General features: G+C 34.2%; 10 protein-coding genes and 5 pseudogenes across 15 annotated transcripts, besides 5 other annotated features; 10 read left to right on the top strand and 5 right to left on the bottom strand.

The window, feature by feature from the left end:
* Nucleotides 1-5,523: part of a mobile genetic element that runs on past the window's edge.
* TVAGG3_0299640 lies at nt 118-881 on the top strand (annotated as a pseudogene). The gene has a single exon. A coding segment is annotated over exon 1 (764 nt).
* On the bottom strand, nt 4,834-5,268 carry TVAGG3_0299630 (uncharacterized protein; the record flags this gene model as incomplete). Its single annotated transcript, XM_001287640.1, has 1 exon — nt 4,834-5,268. The coding sequence occupies one exon, from the start codon at nt 5,266-5,268 to the stop codon at nt 4,834-4,836; it is 435 nt and encodes a 144-aa protein (XP_001287641.1).
* Nucleotides 5,269-5,523: a terminal%2Cinverted (terminal inverted repeat of Maverick-2 transposon ID:TVAGG3_0299620).
* Nucleotides 5,523-6,408: a mobile genetic element.
* Nucleotides 6,379-6,408: a terminal%2Cinverted (terminal inverted repeat of MuDR-2_TvMULE3 transposon ID:TVAGG3_0299610).
* A 5-nt stretch (nt 6,409-6,413) lies between these two features.
* TVAGG3_0299600 (uncharacterized protein) lies at nt 6,414-7,057 on the top strand (the record flags this gene model as incomplete). Its single annotated transcript, XM_051229481.1, has 1 exon — nt 6,414-7,057. A coding segment is annotated over one exon (644 nt), but the record flags the coding sequence as incomplete, so codon positions are not given.
* Nucleotides 7,058-8,683: 1,626 nt separating this feature from the next.
* TVAGG3_0299590 lies at nt 8,684-9,335 on the top strand (annotated as a pseudogene). Its single transcript has one exon. A coding segment is annotated over exon 1 (652 nt).
* A 113-nt stretch (nt 9,336-9,448) lies between these two features.
* Nucleotides 9,449-9,814, bottom strand: TVAGG3_0299580 (uncharacterized protein; the record flags this gene model as incomplete). Its single annotated transcript, XM_051229480.1, has 1 exon — nt 9,449-9,814. The coding sequence occupies one exon, from the start codon at nt 9,812-9,814 to the stop codon at nt 9,449-9,451; it is 366 nt and encodes a 121-aa protein (XP_051099210.1).
* Nucleotides 9,815-10,081: 267 nt separating this feature from the next.
* Nucleotides 10,082-10,261, top strand: TVAGG3_0299570 (uncharacterized protein; the record flags this gene model as incomplete). The annotated part of the gene is made up of 1 exon (XM_051229479.1): nt 10,082-10,261. One exon carries the CDS (start codon nt 10,082-10,084, stop codon nt 10,259-10,261), a length of 180 nt encoding a protein of 59 aa, XP_051099209.1.
* Nucleotides 10,262-10,401: 140 nt separating this feature from the next.
* TVAGG3_0299560 (organellar and viral DNA polymerase type B) lies at nt 10,402-10,990 on the top strand (the record flags this gene model as incomplete). The annotated part of the gene is made up of 1 exon (XM_001292366.1): nt 10,402-10,990. A coding segment is annotated over one exon (589 nt), but the record flags the coding sequence as incomplete, so codon positions are not given.
* Nucleotides 10,402-15,885: part of a mobile genetic element that runs on past the window's edge.
* On the top strand, nt 11,017-11,337 carry TVAGG3_0299550 (organellar and viral DNA polymerase type B; the record flags this gene model as incomplete). Its single annotated transcript, XM_051229478.1, has 1 exon — nt 11,017-11,337. One exon carries the CDS (start codon nt 11,017-11,019, stop codon nt 11,335-11,337), a length of 321 nt encoding a protein of 106 aa, XP_051099208.1.
* TVAGG3_0299540 (organellar and viral DNA polymerase type B) lies at nt 12,059-12,469 on the top strand (the record flags this gene model as incomplete). Its single annotated transcript, XM_051229477.1, has 1 exon — nt 12,059-12,469. The coding sequence occupies one exon, from the start codon at nt 12,059-12,061 to the stop codon at nt 12,467-12,469; it is 411 nt and encodes a 136-aa protein (XP_051099207.1).
* TVAGG3_0299530 (KilA, N-terminal/APSES-type HTH, DNA-binding family) lies at nt 12,558-13,003 on the top strand (the record flags this gene model as incomplete). The annotated part of the gene is made up of 1 exon (XM_051229476.1): nt 12,558-13,003. A coding segment is annotated over one exon (446 nt), but the record flags the coding sequence as incomplete, so codon positions are not given.
* TVAGG3_0299520 (uncharacterized protein) lies at nt 13,051-13,449 on the top strand (the record flags this gene model as incomplete). Its single annotated transcript, XM_051229475.1, has 1 exon — nt 13,051-13,449. One exon carries the CDS (start codon nt 13,051-13,053, stop codon nt 13,447-13,449), a length of 399 nt encoding a protein of 132 aa, XP_051099205.1.
* Nucleotides 13,466-14,161, bottom strand: TVAGG3_0299510 (annotated as a pseudogene). Its single transcript has one exon. A coding segment is annotated over exon 1 (696 nt).
* On the top strand, nt 14,381-14,833 carry TVAGG3_0299500 (uncharacterized protein; the record flags this gene model as incomplete). The annotated part of the gene is made up of 1 exon (XM_051229474.1): nt 14,381-14,833. The coding sequence occupies one exon, from the start codon at nt 14,381-14,383 to the stop codon at nt 14,831-14,833; it is 453 nt and encodes a 150-aa protein (XP_051099204.1).
* Nucleotides 14,850-15,267, bottom strand: TVAGG3_0299490 (annotated as a pseudogene). The gene has a single exon. A coding segment is annotated over exon 1 (418 nt).
* TVAGG3_0299480 lies at nt 15,303-15,885 on the bottom strand (annotated as a pseudogene). The gene has a single exon. A coding segment is annotated over exon 1 (583 nt).

Below are 15,885 nucleotides of genomic sequence, written 5' to 3'. Positions count from 1 at the left end.
CTAAATCATTGCCTTCAATGGTTAAAGTTGAGTTTTCGTTTACTAGTTCATGTGCTCTTCTTGCTTCATTTGTTTCATACGCATATGCAGCAATAGTCATATTTTAATGAGAATAAAATGTTGTTCTATTTGCAAAGTACAGACCCAAACGAATACGGGACAGTAAAGCTACAAACAAACTTAGGTCTTCAGAATGAAGCGCTTGCTTTCAGAGTTGTTGACTTCAATACTATCGCAACTTTTGTCATAACAGATGAAACAGATTTCATAGAGATTGAAATAGATGACAAAAGAAGTGTTATAACATTTCCTAATAGAGCTGGGTATAGAATAGATAAAATTGCTGGAGTCATAGATACTCTCATAAATGAAGAAACTATTGACAACATAGATGTCGAACTCTCTTCTGAGGGAACATTGAAGTTCAGCAGCGAGAAAGAGTTTAAGATACCAAGAATGAGTCATAGAGTACAACTTCTTTTGGGTGCATACCATATGACATTTCCTTTGAAAAGTGTTGACAAAACGATTGAGATGAAATCTGTTCCATACGTATGTTATGGTAATTGTTTGTACATTGAGTCAAAAATAGCTAATGTCACAGGTATTTCAGGAGTTAATAGTAAAGGTTCAGTAGAATATAAGTCTTTCTGTTATGCAGTCAATTCAATGTTCATTCCAAACGTTCCTGTCATAGCAACTCATTTAGGTAAATGGGTTCGCATTAGTCCTCATAATTTGAAAGACATGCAATTCAGACTTGTTGACTTTCAAGGAGAGCCTGTAGAACTGAAGGCACCAGTGCGAATGACTGTTGAAGTTGACTTTTTAGAAAATATTAAATGCAACAGCTTACAGAGAACTCAGAGCTAAAAATATAAAGTATGAATGTTATGTATTAGGTCATGAACTTTGGTTGTTGCTGTTTGATGAAACAAATGAGTTAGTTATGTCAGTCAAGAGAACAGAAAAATATTGTGTTAGTGAAAACTGCACCAAGTCAATAAGATTAGGTTTGCATTATGAAGATGAGTTCGATACTGTTGAAGAAGTTTTGGATAGATATTACAAATTGCTAACTTGAAATTTTTTTGACTGACGGCGCAAAGCGCCAAGATGGGCTCAAGAGCCTCCTGACTGCTTTAATTTACTAAAACATATTTCAAACAAACTTATAGTCAGTAGATAGTTTTGTATACTCGTTCGAATATTTATACTTAAACTCAACTCCTGTAGTTCCTGGTGTTTCAATGATGCGGATGTTACCTATTTTCATGAATAGTGGAGTTTGACCACAGCATTCGATTTCAGGGTCGAGATAGTCAATGACACATTGTTTCCCTGTTATTCGTGAGATAACATTTTCAAGGTCCTCCTTTGTTAGAATTATTTGGTTCTTACTTATAAGATTTGTCAAAAGCTTCTTATCGTCTTTGAGTAAAATTGTTTGGTATAACTGAAGAAGGTAATGGTCTACGTTATCTGAAGGATTTGTTTGAACATTTGTGTAAGGGTTGTCGTTGGCTTCTCTTGAAAGAATTGGTCCAGTGGTGGATACTCTAACTTAACATCTGATGTAGCGTTAGCGTTTGAAGCTGAGTTTAAATTCACGGATTAGCTCTGGTTCTTTTTCTTTCAAACACTCTGAACTATAGTTCTTTATGACAATATTGTTTGTCGTTCGTGAGTCAACATTTGATGTTGGTTCAATTGGAACATTAACGGCACCAGCTAAGATGGATTTGCTTCTCATTTCATATAGAATAAAAACCTTTTATATGTATGAAATGAACAATATACTCGACAAGGGTTTGAATGTAAAGCTAACGAATGAAAATATTGTTGAATTCACTGAGACAGGAGCTGTGTATAAAGATGTAGAACTACTGAACAAAAGAGCAAAGGGAAGAAGCAGGAATATGAACAAAGGGTGGAAGCCTATAAAAATTTATGTCAATGATGGCTCAGGAGGTTCAAACATAAAGTATGCAGAAGTTATAGAGTTTATGCTCTAAAGGTGAAAAGCTTCATTTAAGAAAGCTATTCTAACGCATATCCTCAAAAGCTAACGGATGGGGAAGTGGATGATATGAATGACAGCAAAAATATTAACAGAAATGGCGACAGAGATGCATGGAATTTGTTTACCATCAGTCAATTGAAGGTTAAACTTTAAACAATGTTGGTCGTTCCCATGGAATATTTTTGACTTTAATGGTATTAGTCATGATATGAATCTCAAGGTATGAACGAGGAGAGATGAGAGACTTATATGCTTCCCAAATTTCTTCAAAAGGTAATGTTATACCTGACTGTTTCCAAATGAGTTCAATATCATAACGTGAGAAACCTTGAAAGATAACGAAGTCAGTTATGAGACGTTTTATGTTTAAAGCAGAAAAGCCATGTTTGCATAAGTATTGCTACAGTTAAATGGTAATGTCTGACTTTAGTTATGATGTTAGCTAATGGTGAGTCTGGTTTTGACACTAAACCTTTTTCCGGCGAAGTCGTCAAAACGAGCAGAGTGTTTGAAGGATACTTTTTGAAGGGGTATTTTGAAAGTTTTGATAGAATGTAGTTTGTAAGTCGTTTCATATCGTAAACTCCTGAGTATTGACGTAAGTGGTGTTTGTCAATAATTCTTTCCATCTCCTCAGAAGTCTTTTGCATTCCTGACTGTATGAACTCTACGATGGCATAATATTTCCTCTTACGTCGAATGTAACGTTGAAGAAATTCAATGAGTTCACTGTCTGGAACTTTAACGACAGAGGCTTGAACTTTTGACATAAATGTTTTCGCTGTTGAGTCCATTGAATCTGAAGTTGCTGATATAATGATTTGGTCATAGTAAGAGTCGTTTCCTAAACGCTCTGTTATGAGTATATGACGAATGAGGTTAATGTCTTACCTGAACCCATCTTTCCACAATAGAAATACACACCATTTGAACAGAATTCATAATCTTTGCTGAAAGGAAGAATAAGAGAAGAGTTAGTTTTCTGTAGTTTCATTCATGTCTTCATCTACATCATGTATTAAATTGCTTCATTTTATCTCCATTAAAAATGCAAGTCAGAAATATTCAGAACATAGCACCGAGTCTAACTGACAAGAGTATAAAGATATACTATGAACATGTTATGATGAAACAACCAAAATTCAAGAAAGTCAGTATACTTATGAATATCCAAGACACTGGGTAGAGTATGTAGGAGGTGAGAAAGCTATTGAAATCAGACAGGTTCGAAGTATTCCAGCAGGAAGAAAATATTATTGAAGAACTTTAATGTTTTGAGATATAATGATGAAACAAAGAAGCAAGATAGTTTCCCTGTTGCTGTGTATGTGACTGACAGGAGATGACATGAAAAGTTTTTAACACAAAGCTTCAAACGGTAGTGAGAGAACAACTTACTGCGGAAGGATCCATTACTTCAGAAGTTACCATAGCATATAATTTTGAAACAACTCAATAGATTTTAAGTCATCTCTGCAAAGAAGTCAGGATTTACATTTAATGAAGCAGATGTATATTCGAATGAAAACTTCAAAGCTATTGCTGGTTAGATAATGACGATTGCTTTAAGAAAAATTTTAAATTCAGTGACTCAAGATGTCAATAGATGACCTTCGTGGAATGTTACATCGACGTTTACAGTAGAAGGTTCGCAGGATTGCTTACAAGATTGTCAATTGGTGGTATTTGGTCTCGTGAGAACATTGTTATAAAATCCAGTATAAGTGAATTTGCTGAAGAATCTATATTATGTCTTTCAAACTATATGTATTCGCCGCCAAGCATTATAGTATAAAAACTTTGTCAGTAAGTTTAACATAAGACTTGTCGAACCTTCTTCAATGAAAGATGTTGTGCTACCTAAAGATGGAAAGGATGGACTCATTATTGAGATGATTTTAATAGCATATTAAATGAGCTTGTTCTTGAAGGTCATTCATGATGAAATAACTGTTGTAGAAGATGTTAGCAATTGTTCAGACATTTTGAAGCGTATAGATGATATAAGAAATAAGTTAGATAGACCGCAAAGCGGTGAGGGCGAAGCCCGTGAGAACGCTTATGTTTCATTGACTTTCTCCAGTAACGAGAACTTTTATGAGATAATATTGAAGAGAGATGATTTTAATATGGTGTAAATGGTAGCTTGGGCAGCTTTAGGCGCAATGGGAACAAAAGCATTAGCATTTGGAGCAAAAGCACTTGGAGCTTATGACGCAGTAAATAAAATGAGTGGAGGAAGGGTTTCGAAGACATTAGATGCAAATAAAGGGAAAGATTGGAGGCTGGGTTGCAAAGAAGTTAAGATTAAATAAAATGGGCTCATAAATAAAGCATCCAATTTGGTTGCGACTGAGTCAGAAAATGCTTTAGGAAAGGACGATGAGTTTGCAAAACACGCAAAAGACTTTAATGACCAGATGAAAGGTGAAACAATGCATTTAAATAGAGTCGATGGAACTAAAGAAAATGTTTCTTCTCCACCAGTAGTTCTTCCGTATGGTCCCTATGGAATGTATGGAAACCCTTACGAAAGACCATTTGACCCATTGACTGGTGGAAGTAACTGGTATCATTACGGCCGAAGAAGAAAGACAGTCAAGTTGGAGACAGACGTGAAGAAAGCAACTAAAAAGAAACCAAGGAAGAGAGTTATAAAGCAATGAATTCAACAGGGTGAAAAAGAGGTGAGATTTCACCACTTCACCTAAATTTATTTTTGTGCTATGTTTTCATACGCGTGAGGGTGGTGATATCATTTATTTTTAAGTTTATTTTTATATAAATGACAGAACAAAAATAAAACATATCTACTCAACAGGAATGAGACCCTTACTGACTATGTATTCGTTTAATGCTTGATGAAAACAATGGTACATATTATCGTATGGGTATACACAACGTCTGTTTCCATCGTCGTCGTATATGTAGAGCTCAAATCCAGTCCAACCTTCTTTTGTACAATATGTAGCTTTATTTAAGTATGTATTTATGTAGATAAGGCAATTTTCTTCATCGCTCCAGAAATAATTTTTCGTCTTTGTTGAAATAGTTTTCGTTCCTCTACGTCCATAAGGAATGTATGCAATGAATTTTGCGTCATATGGGATTGTAATATATTCAGGGTTTCTTTCATCGTCAATGGGTCTGTCTTTGTTAAAATGTATGTTTCTCAGTTTTACTTGAGTTTTGAATAGTTCACGGAAACGTTCTGGGAAAGAGTCATAGTAAATGTAGTCAGACATGTCTTTGTAATGAAATAAAAAATTAAAAAAAATAAAAATAAGGTTATTTTTTATTTAGTAAGGATGGTAGTGAATTCGTTAGTGAAGTCGTTAGTGAAGTCGTTTATGTGTCAGACGGTTTTGTAAATATTTAAGGTTAAGTTGGTGTTATGGTTGTATTGTAAAATATACGTTACTGGTTTTGTAAAATGTCAAACCGTTAACTTGGGTAAGGTGGAACGCAGTGCCGCCGTACCCAAGTTAGGGATACTAACTTTGGTGCGCGCTACATGTAATACGCGCACTTAAAAAGAATCTCTCAAAGATAAATGATGAAGAGATTAGATCAGAAGTCGAAAAATTTATGAACATTTTATGTTATTATCGTGATTGCACAGAAGAAGATGCTGCAAAAATGTATAAAGAGCACATTATTGATAAAATTCAAGATCAATTGGAATTTAATCAATACTTTACACGTCAGTGGGACATTCATAAACAACAGTGGATAGCCGCTGCCAGACCAAATGAATTAACCGTTGTGAATAACGTTTCTGAATCTTTATTTAAAAAGATAAAATATCACGATTTTGGCTGCGTTAAAAATCAAAGAATTGATGTTTTTGTCAAAAATCTTTTAGAAGAAGTTGCACCCAATTACTTTTATCGTATTAAAAACAATTTACTTCAAACAGGTTTTATTCCTTCAATTAGAATTCGCGAGCCTCGATTGACAGATTATAAAACAAAATTGAAAAGAGAAGTTCAATCACGTTTATACCAAGTATTAAATTTTGTTCAGAATCAAGAAGCCAATTTGAATCCATTAAGATTTTTATTGGAAAATGCTGAAGAAAAACTTTCTCAAATAAATGAGAAGATACAAAATTCAATTACATATTTAAGATCGTTTGAAATTCCAAATGAATTGTTAGATACGTATATGTTAGAAATTAATGAATTTTGTTATAATTCTCCAGGTTATATTTTAGAACATTTCGAAGAATTTTTGGAGGATTTCAAAGAAAAGAATAATTTAATAGACTAAAAAATTTATTATTTTTATTTATTGTGAATTTTAAATTGTCACTTTTTAAGTGTTACTCCCTATTGAAAGTGTCACTTTTTGGGTGTCACTTTTTCGGAAATTCTTATATACTCGTCTTATGGACATGCCTTTCGATGTTAGTGAACCTCAAGTTGAAGGACACGACGGCTTTGCCAGATTCTACTGGAAACATGACGAACAATTGCATCCTTTGAGAAGGAAAAAAGGAAAAGGTGAAGACACACATGCTCCCATGGAAAGAACAAGATATGCATATGAAAAGTATCGTGAAGTTAGAAGTCAAATTACATCTGGTCGAACCTTTACAGTAAACTTTGACGAAGGAAAGAACAAAGAAGGCTTCATGGGAGTACTTGCTGCCATACAAGACGGAAATAAGAAAGGACACAATCTCAGATTGACCATAACGGATTTGGATGGTCACATTTACTATGCACATGGCAATGAACAAACAGCCGCAAAACTTCTTGACGCTTTCAAGACTACAAAGAGAGAACAAATGGTTGACTCCGACTCAGACATTTTGAATGCAATTGAAGGAATTGCAAGTGTCAAGTTCGAATGGTACCAACCTAACCCTCAAGCAGTCAGACAACATGCTGGATACTTCCCGTTCATAAATAAGTCTGACATTGACTTGACAAGGTATGGAATTTACAATTCAATTGAAACAATTGTCAACGAACCTTGCATTCTTACATGTCTCAGGAACTCTGGTCTTGTTACAGATGAGAAGATGAAGTATCTTGAGTCATGTGTGAAGACAAGGTACATTCTCAGAGGTCAATTGGCAAAATTGCACCGTTGGCAAATGTCAATATCCGAGTCAACATACCTACAGCTAAAGGTTCTTCACATGACGACTATGTTGTTGACAAAGACTTACCATGGTTGAAGATTGTAATTGTCCACAACCACTTCATGTTGAACGAAAGTCTTACACACCCATTCTTTGGTAAAAGTAAGTGCAACATTGTCAGAGCTGTAAACATTCTTTTCGAGAAAGGTTTGTTGGAACCAATTCCAGATGACAAGCTGACAGAAACTTTTGTACCAAAAGACGAAACAAACTTTTCATTGTTAGCAAGACCAAAAGTTGTTCCAGACAAAGTTCTAGTACAAAAGAAGTACACAGTTCCACAAGGTGTTGGTATGTTCGGATACCAACCTGAACCAGAAGAACTTCCAATGAGGTTGCAAGAACTTCAAGATGCTATAAACAAACTTCCATTGAGACATCCAATTGACGTCAAATTGTATTGGAGAGCATCTGAGTTAGGTCAGAAGGTTTTATATGAAACAGGTTGCTTCGACGATGTTTATGAGATAACAGGAGAAGTTTCTCAGAAGATAAGAGACTTACTTGAATTTCCACAAACTGGACCAATTGGTTGCGACAAGTTCGACTCAGATGAAAAGATATACTATGTCGACCTTAACGCTGCATACATGAGGTTTGTCCAATATATTCCGACTGGAATTCCAAACGAAGATGGTGAGTTCCCGGGAAGGAACTATACAGTTGGAAAAGTCATACAACAACTGTATGATATTAGGAAAGCTTCAAACCCCAAACTTGCAATGACACTCAAATTGCTTATGAATTCGACATGGGATATTCCATTAAGAAACCTCAAGAGATGAAGAGTAAACATTATGAGAAGGTCGACAACTTTGTTGAAAGGTTTTCTCCTTTTGTTTTGAAGTACGAATTCACTCAAGGTCAAAGTGGCTTAGTAACCACATTAAAACCTATTGTCGAACATTGGTCTTACCCTCAGTTCGCAAAGGCAGTCCTTGACAACTACAACAAATTCTTCTCCGAAGTCAAATCCAAAGTGAAGGTTTACTATGAGAACATTGACGCACTCATGACGAACGAAGAAGGATACAACAAACTCATTGAAATGGGAATGGTCGGTGAAAAGATGGGCTGTTTTAAGCTAGATAAGGTATTTTCCGAAGTTCATGTCCTCTCCAAGCGTAAGTACTGGGGCATACTTGAAGACGGCACAGAAATAAAACATTGCATGAAGTAAAAATTTATTTGAAATGTACGCTGAGTTTGTTGGAGAAGACCGTTGGGAAACTTGTTTGTTAGATGAGAAATATGAAATGGCATACCATTTTAAAACAATATATTTTTACATATATTAAATGCTTCAGGTTGAAAAACAAAGAACAAAAGTAGCAGATACAAAACCGTTAGACTATATCTTTACAAATGCTGGTAGGACTATTTCAGATGAAGAAATTTCATCCCGAGCATACAGGTTTGACTATCCAATTCGTTGGCTTCAAAGTCCTTCAGATGCAAAGGCAATAGGATTTAGAAGAGTTTTGTTTTCAAATAGAACTAACGCATTTATGTTCGCAGTATATTTTCATGGGCAGTATAAAGGTTCTGATGGTCTAATAGACAAATTTGACGAAATGAGAATCTTTACAGTTCGTTCAGACGAAAGTCTTGAGAAAACTCTAAATGACTTTCAAACTCAAATGAACAAATATTATTGGGAATTTCAAGAAAAATACGACTCTTTACTAAATGGAACATACTATCTGAAACTAGAATATGACAAGATGAACTCCACCGTTTCATTTCAAAAGATTGAAATTAACCCTCCAAGAGATACAGAGTTTTTATTTTGGGAAGTAGACAAACGTTCTTGGGCACAATTTTCTTCGGTTACTAAACCAGAACGAACCATTACCACCAGATGGTCCATTTAAATTTATACTTCCACCAGCAGATTTGATGGTTTATAGAAACGTGTTTGACCCTCAAAATGTTATGTGTCATGCAAGTTTCAGTTCAAGCAACAATAGTTTTCTATGTATTGGTAAGGACTTTTATGACTTTGCTTCTAAATTCTACGAACCATCTAGTAACAGTTTCTCTGACTTTCAAGTTTGGTTCACAACAAATGGTGTGCAACATATTATTCCATTGTACTATGACTTTTATCTCGAATTGTCTTTCATATATAACTACGGAAAAGTGCTGAAAAAGTATTGAATGTGAAGATATTAGAAAATAACATTTTTTCTAACATCGTAGAAAACTCATGAAAACAATTTATTTTTGACACTTTCACAAAAAACATAAAAAAGTGAGTTAAAATGAGATGTTTACTGAACTGGTTGGATGTTGCCTTCTGAGGTTATGTAGAACGGCTGATCCGAGAAGTGGAACAGTGCTCTGAGAATTTGTATAATTCGTGGAATTGGACTCTCTCTGTTTGGAAGTTGTATCCATGGGCGCTTTGCAAAGAACTTGAGAAGAGCTTCTTTCTTCATCTCCTTTATGTCGTCTACAGGAGTGTTTTCTGGTATTTGAATTGGAATTCCGGTTTCAATTTCGATTTTCAGCGCACCTCTTCCAGACAACCAGAAGCCGAGGGACTTGTTGGCTTTGTCCTTGCCCAAGTACTGCTTAACAACTTCATTTATCTCTATAAGGTAAATTGCCTCATCTAATGGCTCGATGTTGTCCATTGTTCTGTTTCAGAACTAGTCTTGTACTTTTTCAGAACAAGACTTGAACTTTTTCAGAACAAATTTCCCGTAAAAGCTCTCAATTTGTGAGAAAAAATTTCTGTTTCAGAACAATACTTGTACTGTTTCAGAACAATACTTGTACTGTTTCAGAACAATACTTGTACTGTTTCAGAACAATACTTGTACTGTTTCAGAACAATACTTGTACTGTTTCAGAACAATATTTGCACTGCTTCAGAACAATACTTGTACTGCTTCAGAACAATGTCCGACGTACCACCAACCGAGTCCATTCCCAAACCAGAGGAACCTAAAGCTCCACCCCAGCAATTCCAATCTCAGTCCAAGAGAGACCAAAACTTCGAAGAAGGTCTGAACCGCTTACGCAAAGAGTATGCTACAGCTCCAATTGAGAGAAAGTTGTTCCCGGACCAAAAAATATAATTTAGGTGAAGAGGTGAGATTTCACCTCTTTTTTCACCTGTTTTTTCACCCTCTTGAATTTTCATGAATTTCCTTAAGATAGAAAAAATAAAGTTAGTTTTATTTTTATTTATTTTTTTATTTTGTATGTAAGAACAGATATGTCAACAATCGGCACAACAACAATTCAAACAACAGCACCAAACTCGTTAGTCATGAATCCAACATCTATGTTAGTAGAAATGAAAAGCTTCATTCCTTCTTCATATACTTTCGAAACAGAAATCCAGAAGATAAAGCAAGAACTTTTAACAAGTAATTTAGACTGTAGTGCGAAAGATGAAACAAATGAACAGTATCTTTATGAAATGGAGGACCTCATCGACCATTTGCCTAAACTACCTGAAATTCAGCAGCAAAAACTAACTATTCCTGAATTTGATGAAATAGAAGTCAAAGCAACTGACTCAGTAGAAATAAAGAAGTTCATACGAAAGGTAAATTATGAATTCCTTGGTTTTCATTGCAACCATAAAGTTATGGACAAAGATTGCGACATAGTATATAAGAACATCTCTGACATATATAAATCTGGGGAGTTTAAGACATACGACAACTTTGTTTCATTAGCTGCAAAATGTGTATGGCAGATAAGAGATAAAGATAGAAGAGGTAAGGTATGGAATGAACAGATAAAACCAACTGCTTCAGATTTAAAGAAAACCATTGACGCCTTGGTTGTTTTAGCAGGTAAGGTTTCAGAATATAACGCAAAAATGAACCCGCAATGTTCTAAATGTAAAGCAGCAATAAGAAAATATAACTACTCAGTCAAAGAGATAGAAAGAATGAGAAACGACTATGCAGATTTAAAGAAAGAAGCAGAGAAGCCGGTAGAAGATAAAATGGACATGTTAGCATTTCTGAACAAAAACTATCCAACTGCTGACGATTTCCTTCTATCTGACGTCAAGAAGAAGTATAAAGAAACTTTCGGCATTGTTAAAACATTCAATGTACTAAAAGAAGAAATAGAAGCTACGAAACTGTTTAGGATTTCAAATATACATCGTACAATTCATGTAAAACGCTTGTGAAAAAAAGAGGTGAAAAATTAGGTGAAAAAACAGGTGAAATCTCACCTCTTCACCTAAAATATATTTTTATTGAATTCAGCAACAAAATTCTGAGTAAAATGGCATATGGCTTGTGTCAAACCGTTGAGTTTTCACAAAATTTAAAAAATAACGTTTACCATGTAAAACGCTTATAAAATAACTGGGGTGAAAAATTAGGTGAAAAAACAGGTGAAATCTCACCTCTTCACCTAAACATTATTTTTATTGAATTCAGCAACAAAATTCTGAGTAAAATGGCATATGCTTGCTTCCCTCGGAAAACCGAGAGAAGAGATTCCGTATGAAAATCGCAAGAATTTGGCTCCTGGTTTGAAAGGATATTATGTACATAGACTTCTTGTAAATGCTGTTGCAATGTGGACTTCACCTAAAATATATTTTTATTGAATTCAGCACAAAAATCATGAATTTCCTTAAGATAGAAAAAATAAAGTTAGTTTTTTATAAAATATTTTTTTATTTTGTATGTAAAGACAGATATGTCAAACATTGAGTTTGAAACAGTTAGAAAGATGACAATGACACCAAAGTGGTTAGAATAGGTGATTTAAACGTAAGATACTCAAAGAAATACAACAAATATTTTTTGTCAGACATTATATCTCCATCTGGAAAGAAAACAAAGGACTGGGTTAGAATTGCTTCTACTCAGAAAATTTTGACAAGAAATCCTGAGCTTATGATATCGGTAAGATTCTATGGAACTACAGCATATCTCATTGACAAAAGTCTTATACCAATAGTTTTGTTATGGTTAGACCCAGTTGTTGGATATAACTTCATAACATATGGTTCATTCGATACGGAACGTTGCAGTGAAGGCTTACTTTACATCGTTCAGAAACCGAAGGACTTCAACACAAAAAGATATAAGATAGGAAGAACATATAATATAACTCAAAGATATAACAGTACAGTCAATAGAGTCAAGGTTGTGTTTGCTAATGATATGAGAGCTGCAGAAACAGAACTACTTGAAAAGTTTGAGAAAATGTATGGTGCTCCCATAAAAGGTAAAGAAACGTTTGAAGTAGATGAGATAGATAAAGCTATAAAATTATTTGACGAAGTTGCTGAAAAATACATGTAAAGCGTTTATTTTTGGTCTTTTGTGAAAGTCAGAAAATAAAGTTAGTTTTATTTTTATTTATTTTTTTATTTTGTATGTAAAGACAGATATGTCAACAACAGAGAACACAACAACAGTTATAGTCCATGAAGCTATAAATGAAGAATACGAGTACATACAGTTTAACAAACAACTCCGTCTCATTCGTTCAGTCAAAGACGATATGTACCAAATGCAAAGTATTTTGACAGCATGTTTTGCTCCAGATACTAAGAAACCACAAGACTGGTTTAGGAACCAAAGCACTATTGAACTATTAAATGAAGCTGAAAATTCGACTACGGATTTTTTCGTAGTCGCAAAAACTCGAGTAAGTAAAAAACCCCAGTCGCCAAAACTCTATGAAAACAGTGAAGAACAGCGAGTAAGTAAAAAACCCCAGTCGCCAAAACTCTATGAAAATCGTGAAAAATTGCCAAACGGTTTGAGAGGATATTATGTACATAGACTTCTTGTAAATGCTGTTGCAATGTGGGCTTCGCCTCGTTATGCTTGGTATATTTACAGATCTTGACGAAATTCATAGACAAGAACGTGAAGAGATGGAAAACAAGCTTGAAGCAAAAGACAAAAGCATTCAGAAAAGAATACCACGTTCGGTACCAAAAGGAAAGGAAAAGAACTATAAGTATATGATTTATACTGAAGAGATGGAAAATGAAGAAGATAAAGATATGGTTATGTTGCATTTAGTCAGAAGAAACAACAAAAGCTTTTACGACCTTGCTAAGATTTACAAATCTGACAGAAATTGGTTCTATCGCGAAAACTTACCGATTTCAATGACCCCAAATGAAGATGTGAAACAAATAGTTCAAGATACGTTACCTCAAACACAATATGATATGAAAGGTTGTACAATTTTTACCTTCAAAGAAGACTTACCGCTACTGAAAGAAAAAATAACAGAGTATTTTGACAACTTCAAACAAGTAGGGTAGATGAACCATTTATTTTTCAAGCTTGAATTTTTACAATTTGAACTTTGTTTGCGTAGATATGAATTCTGAAAGAAGTATGAGGGTCTTGTATGACTTTGTACTTCTCCCATAGTTCATGTCTGTCAAACTTACCTGCCATGTACTCTTTCATAAGTTCCATGAAATCGTCTTCGACAATCCGGGAAAAGTATAATGTCAGTAAGTATTCTTTTAACATCCTTACTTAAACTCTTTGCTGTCTGTACACATATTACGACTGAAATGTTAAAGTGTCTGAGCTTCTTAAGAATTCGACACATGTCTTGTTCTCTGTTCTTTAACAAAGGATGAGAGGCGAAATCATCTAAGATAAGAAGACATCTATGAGGGTAAGTCTTCCAATCGTAAGATTGCAATTTCTTCGAAATGTATTCTATCTCTTTCTGTTTTGTTTCTGAAGTGTTTCTTCTCTAATATTCTCTGCATTTCCTCATTTGGGTCTTTAAACTTAGAATTTATATACTCATTTATAGCATTATACTTCAAAACTCTTCTTTGGTACTTCTTTTATCCAATCTAACAACTCAGTATCCTTTATACATACTAACTTAGACTTCTTTATAATATCTTTGAACGAATTGACGGTTTGGTCAAATTGACCAGAAGTACTACAAATGACTACTAACTCATAGAATGGGTTCTTCTCATCTAGTTCTTGTTGTTGTGCAGCCATTTTAAGATAAGTGAAAGTCTTACCCGACCCAGGTGGTGCAATTAGACCTGTTATACCATTCTGGGCAAATAAGAACTTGTCATGTATAGGCTTTATCTGAGCATTTTCTAACTTCCTCTTGTTCTTGTTTTTTAAAACATTCTCAAATTTTTTGTCAATGTCAGCAAACTTTTTTTCTAACATATTTTTAGAAAAATTAAAATTTTTATCTTTTAGAAAATGTCTAGCGATTTCGCTATCTATATTCGAGACAAGCTTTTCGACAGCAAAACATCTGTCGACCATAAAATCTTACATAGTGTAAACAAGAAAGGTGAATTTGTTCTAAAGTTCTGTTTCTGGGAATATGACAAGAACCATAAAACATTACAAAGAGCAGTCTTAAAATTTGTCAATGACAGACTTGTTGACAGAGATGACGCCGATTGGAAATATGAAGTCCAACAAAAGTTCTTAGAATGCAAAGAAGACACATGCGCTGTTCTTGAAGATGAAATAGAAAACAGAATAGATGAGCTATTAAAGGACAAAGAACTTTTACATAAATATGGTTCTGAGAAATTTGACATAACTCCACCAGAAAAGAAGAAGAGAGAAAAGAAAGAAAAGAAAGTAGAAGAAGAGAAGAAAGAACCTGAACCAGTTCCAGAGAAAAAGAAATTTGACATGTAAAAATAAAATTTTATTTTTAGAACATTTCTGGTCAATGTCAATGTTCTCTTCCTCTTTAGGAGTAAACACTGGCTTAGACTCTAAAATCTTTTTACCCAATTTACCTTGAACTTCAACTATCTTAGACTCATAATATTCATAGTCGTCTGCTTTCTTTGGTTCATAAGGTATAAAAGTTTGTATGCTTTACCTTCTTCGAGTTTTGAGAACTTTCTGTCAAAATTTTCTTTGACTGTCAACATACCGTCAATGTATAAGTCTTCAAAAGTTGCACCACTTTTTCTAACAACAGCAAACTTAACTGGTGCAATGTTCCAAATTTTGTCAAATGTAGACTTTTCAAAATTGTAGAAGTAAACATTCAAATATGCGAATGGAGCTAACTTATCTTTGACTTCTGTCATGTACTTATTTACTGAGATGAATTTCGTCATCTTTTCTATCGGATAAAAAAATATTTTTTTAAAATTTACTCAGAAAAAATTTTCTTTGTATATACACTATTCTGAACATCTAAAAGACTTTTGACATTTGCCAAGAATGTTCGTTTAGAAGCTGCCATATAACCATATTCTTGACAATATTGTTTATACGAATCGTACAATGACCTTTCATCTAATGACACAAAGTCAGTTTCATCTATGAACAGTTCATATACACTCTTGTTTGCTTCTAACAATGTTTGTCTCTCTTCGGTATGTGGAATTTGTCTTGGATTGAACTTAGAAATATCTAATGTCATGAAATATGAGAACAAGTGGTTGTAAAAGTCAGATGTCAAAGTTTCTGCTAAGTCGTCAAAATATTCTGTATCTTGCATATGAGAATCTGACGTTCTGACAACTACATATCTTCTGTCAGAACTTTCTAACTTCATCGGAACAGCATTGTTGAAAATAATGAAGTTTGCAACATTTTTCACAAACTCTTTGGTCTTTATACTTTCTTTCAACAACTCCAACTTTGTCTGTTATAAGACTCTTCAAAGCATCTGAGTTCAAAACTTTTGTTGTATCTATACTTTGAAGTTCATTGCAAACTATAAGTTTCAT

This window comes from Trichomonas vaginalis, chromosome V (assembly GCF_026262505.1).
Source record: "Trichomonas vaginalis G3 chromosome V, whole genome shotgun sequence".
NCBI classification, from domain to species: domain Eukaryota; phylum Parabasalia; order Trichomonadida; family Trichomonadidae; genus Trichomonas; species Trichomonas vaginalis.
The sequence above is the reverse complement of the archived record's forward strand: the minus strand, read 5'-3'. Positions and strand labels throughout refer to the sequence as shown.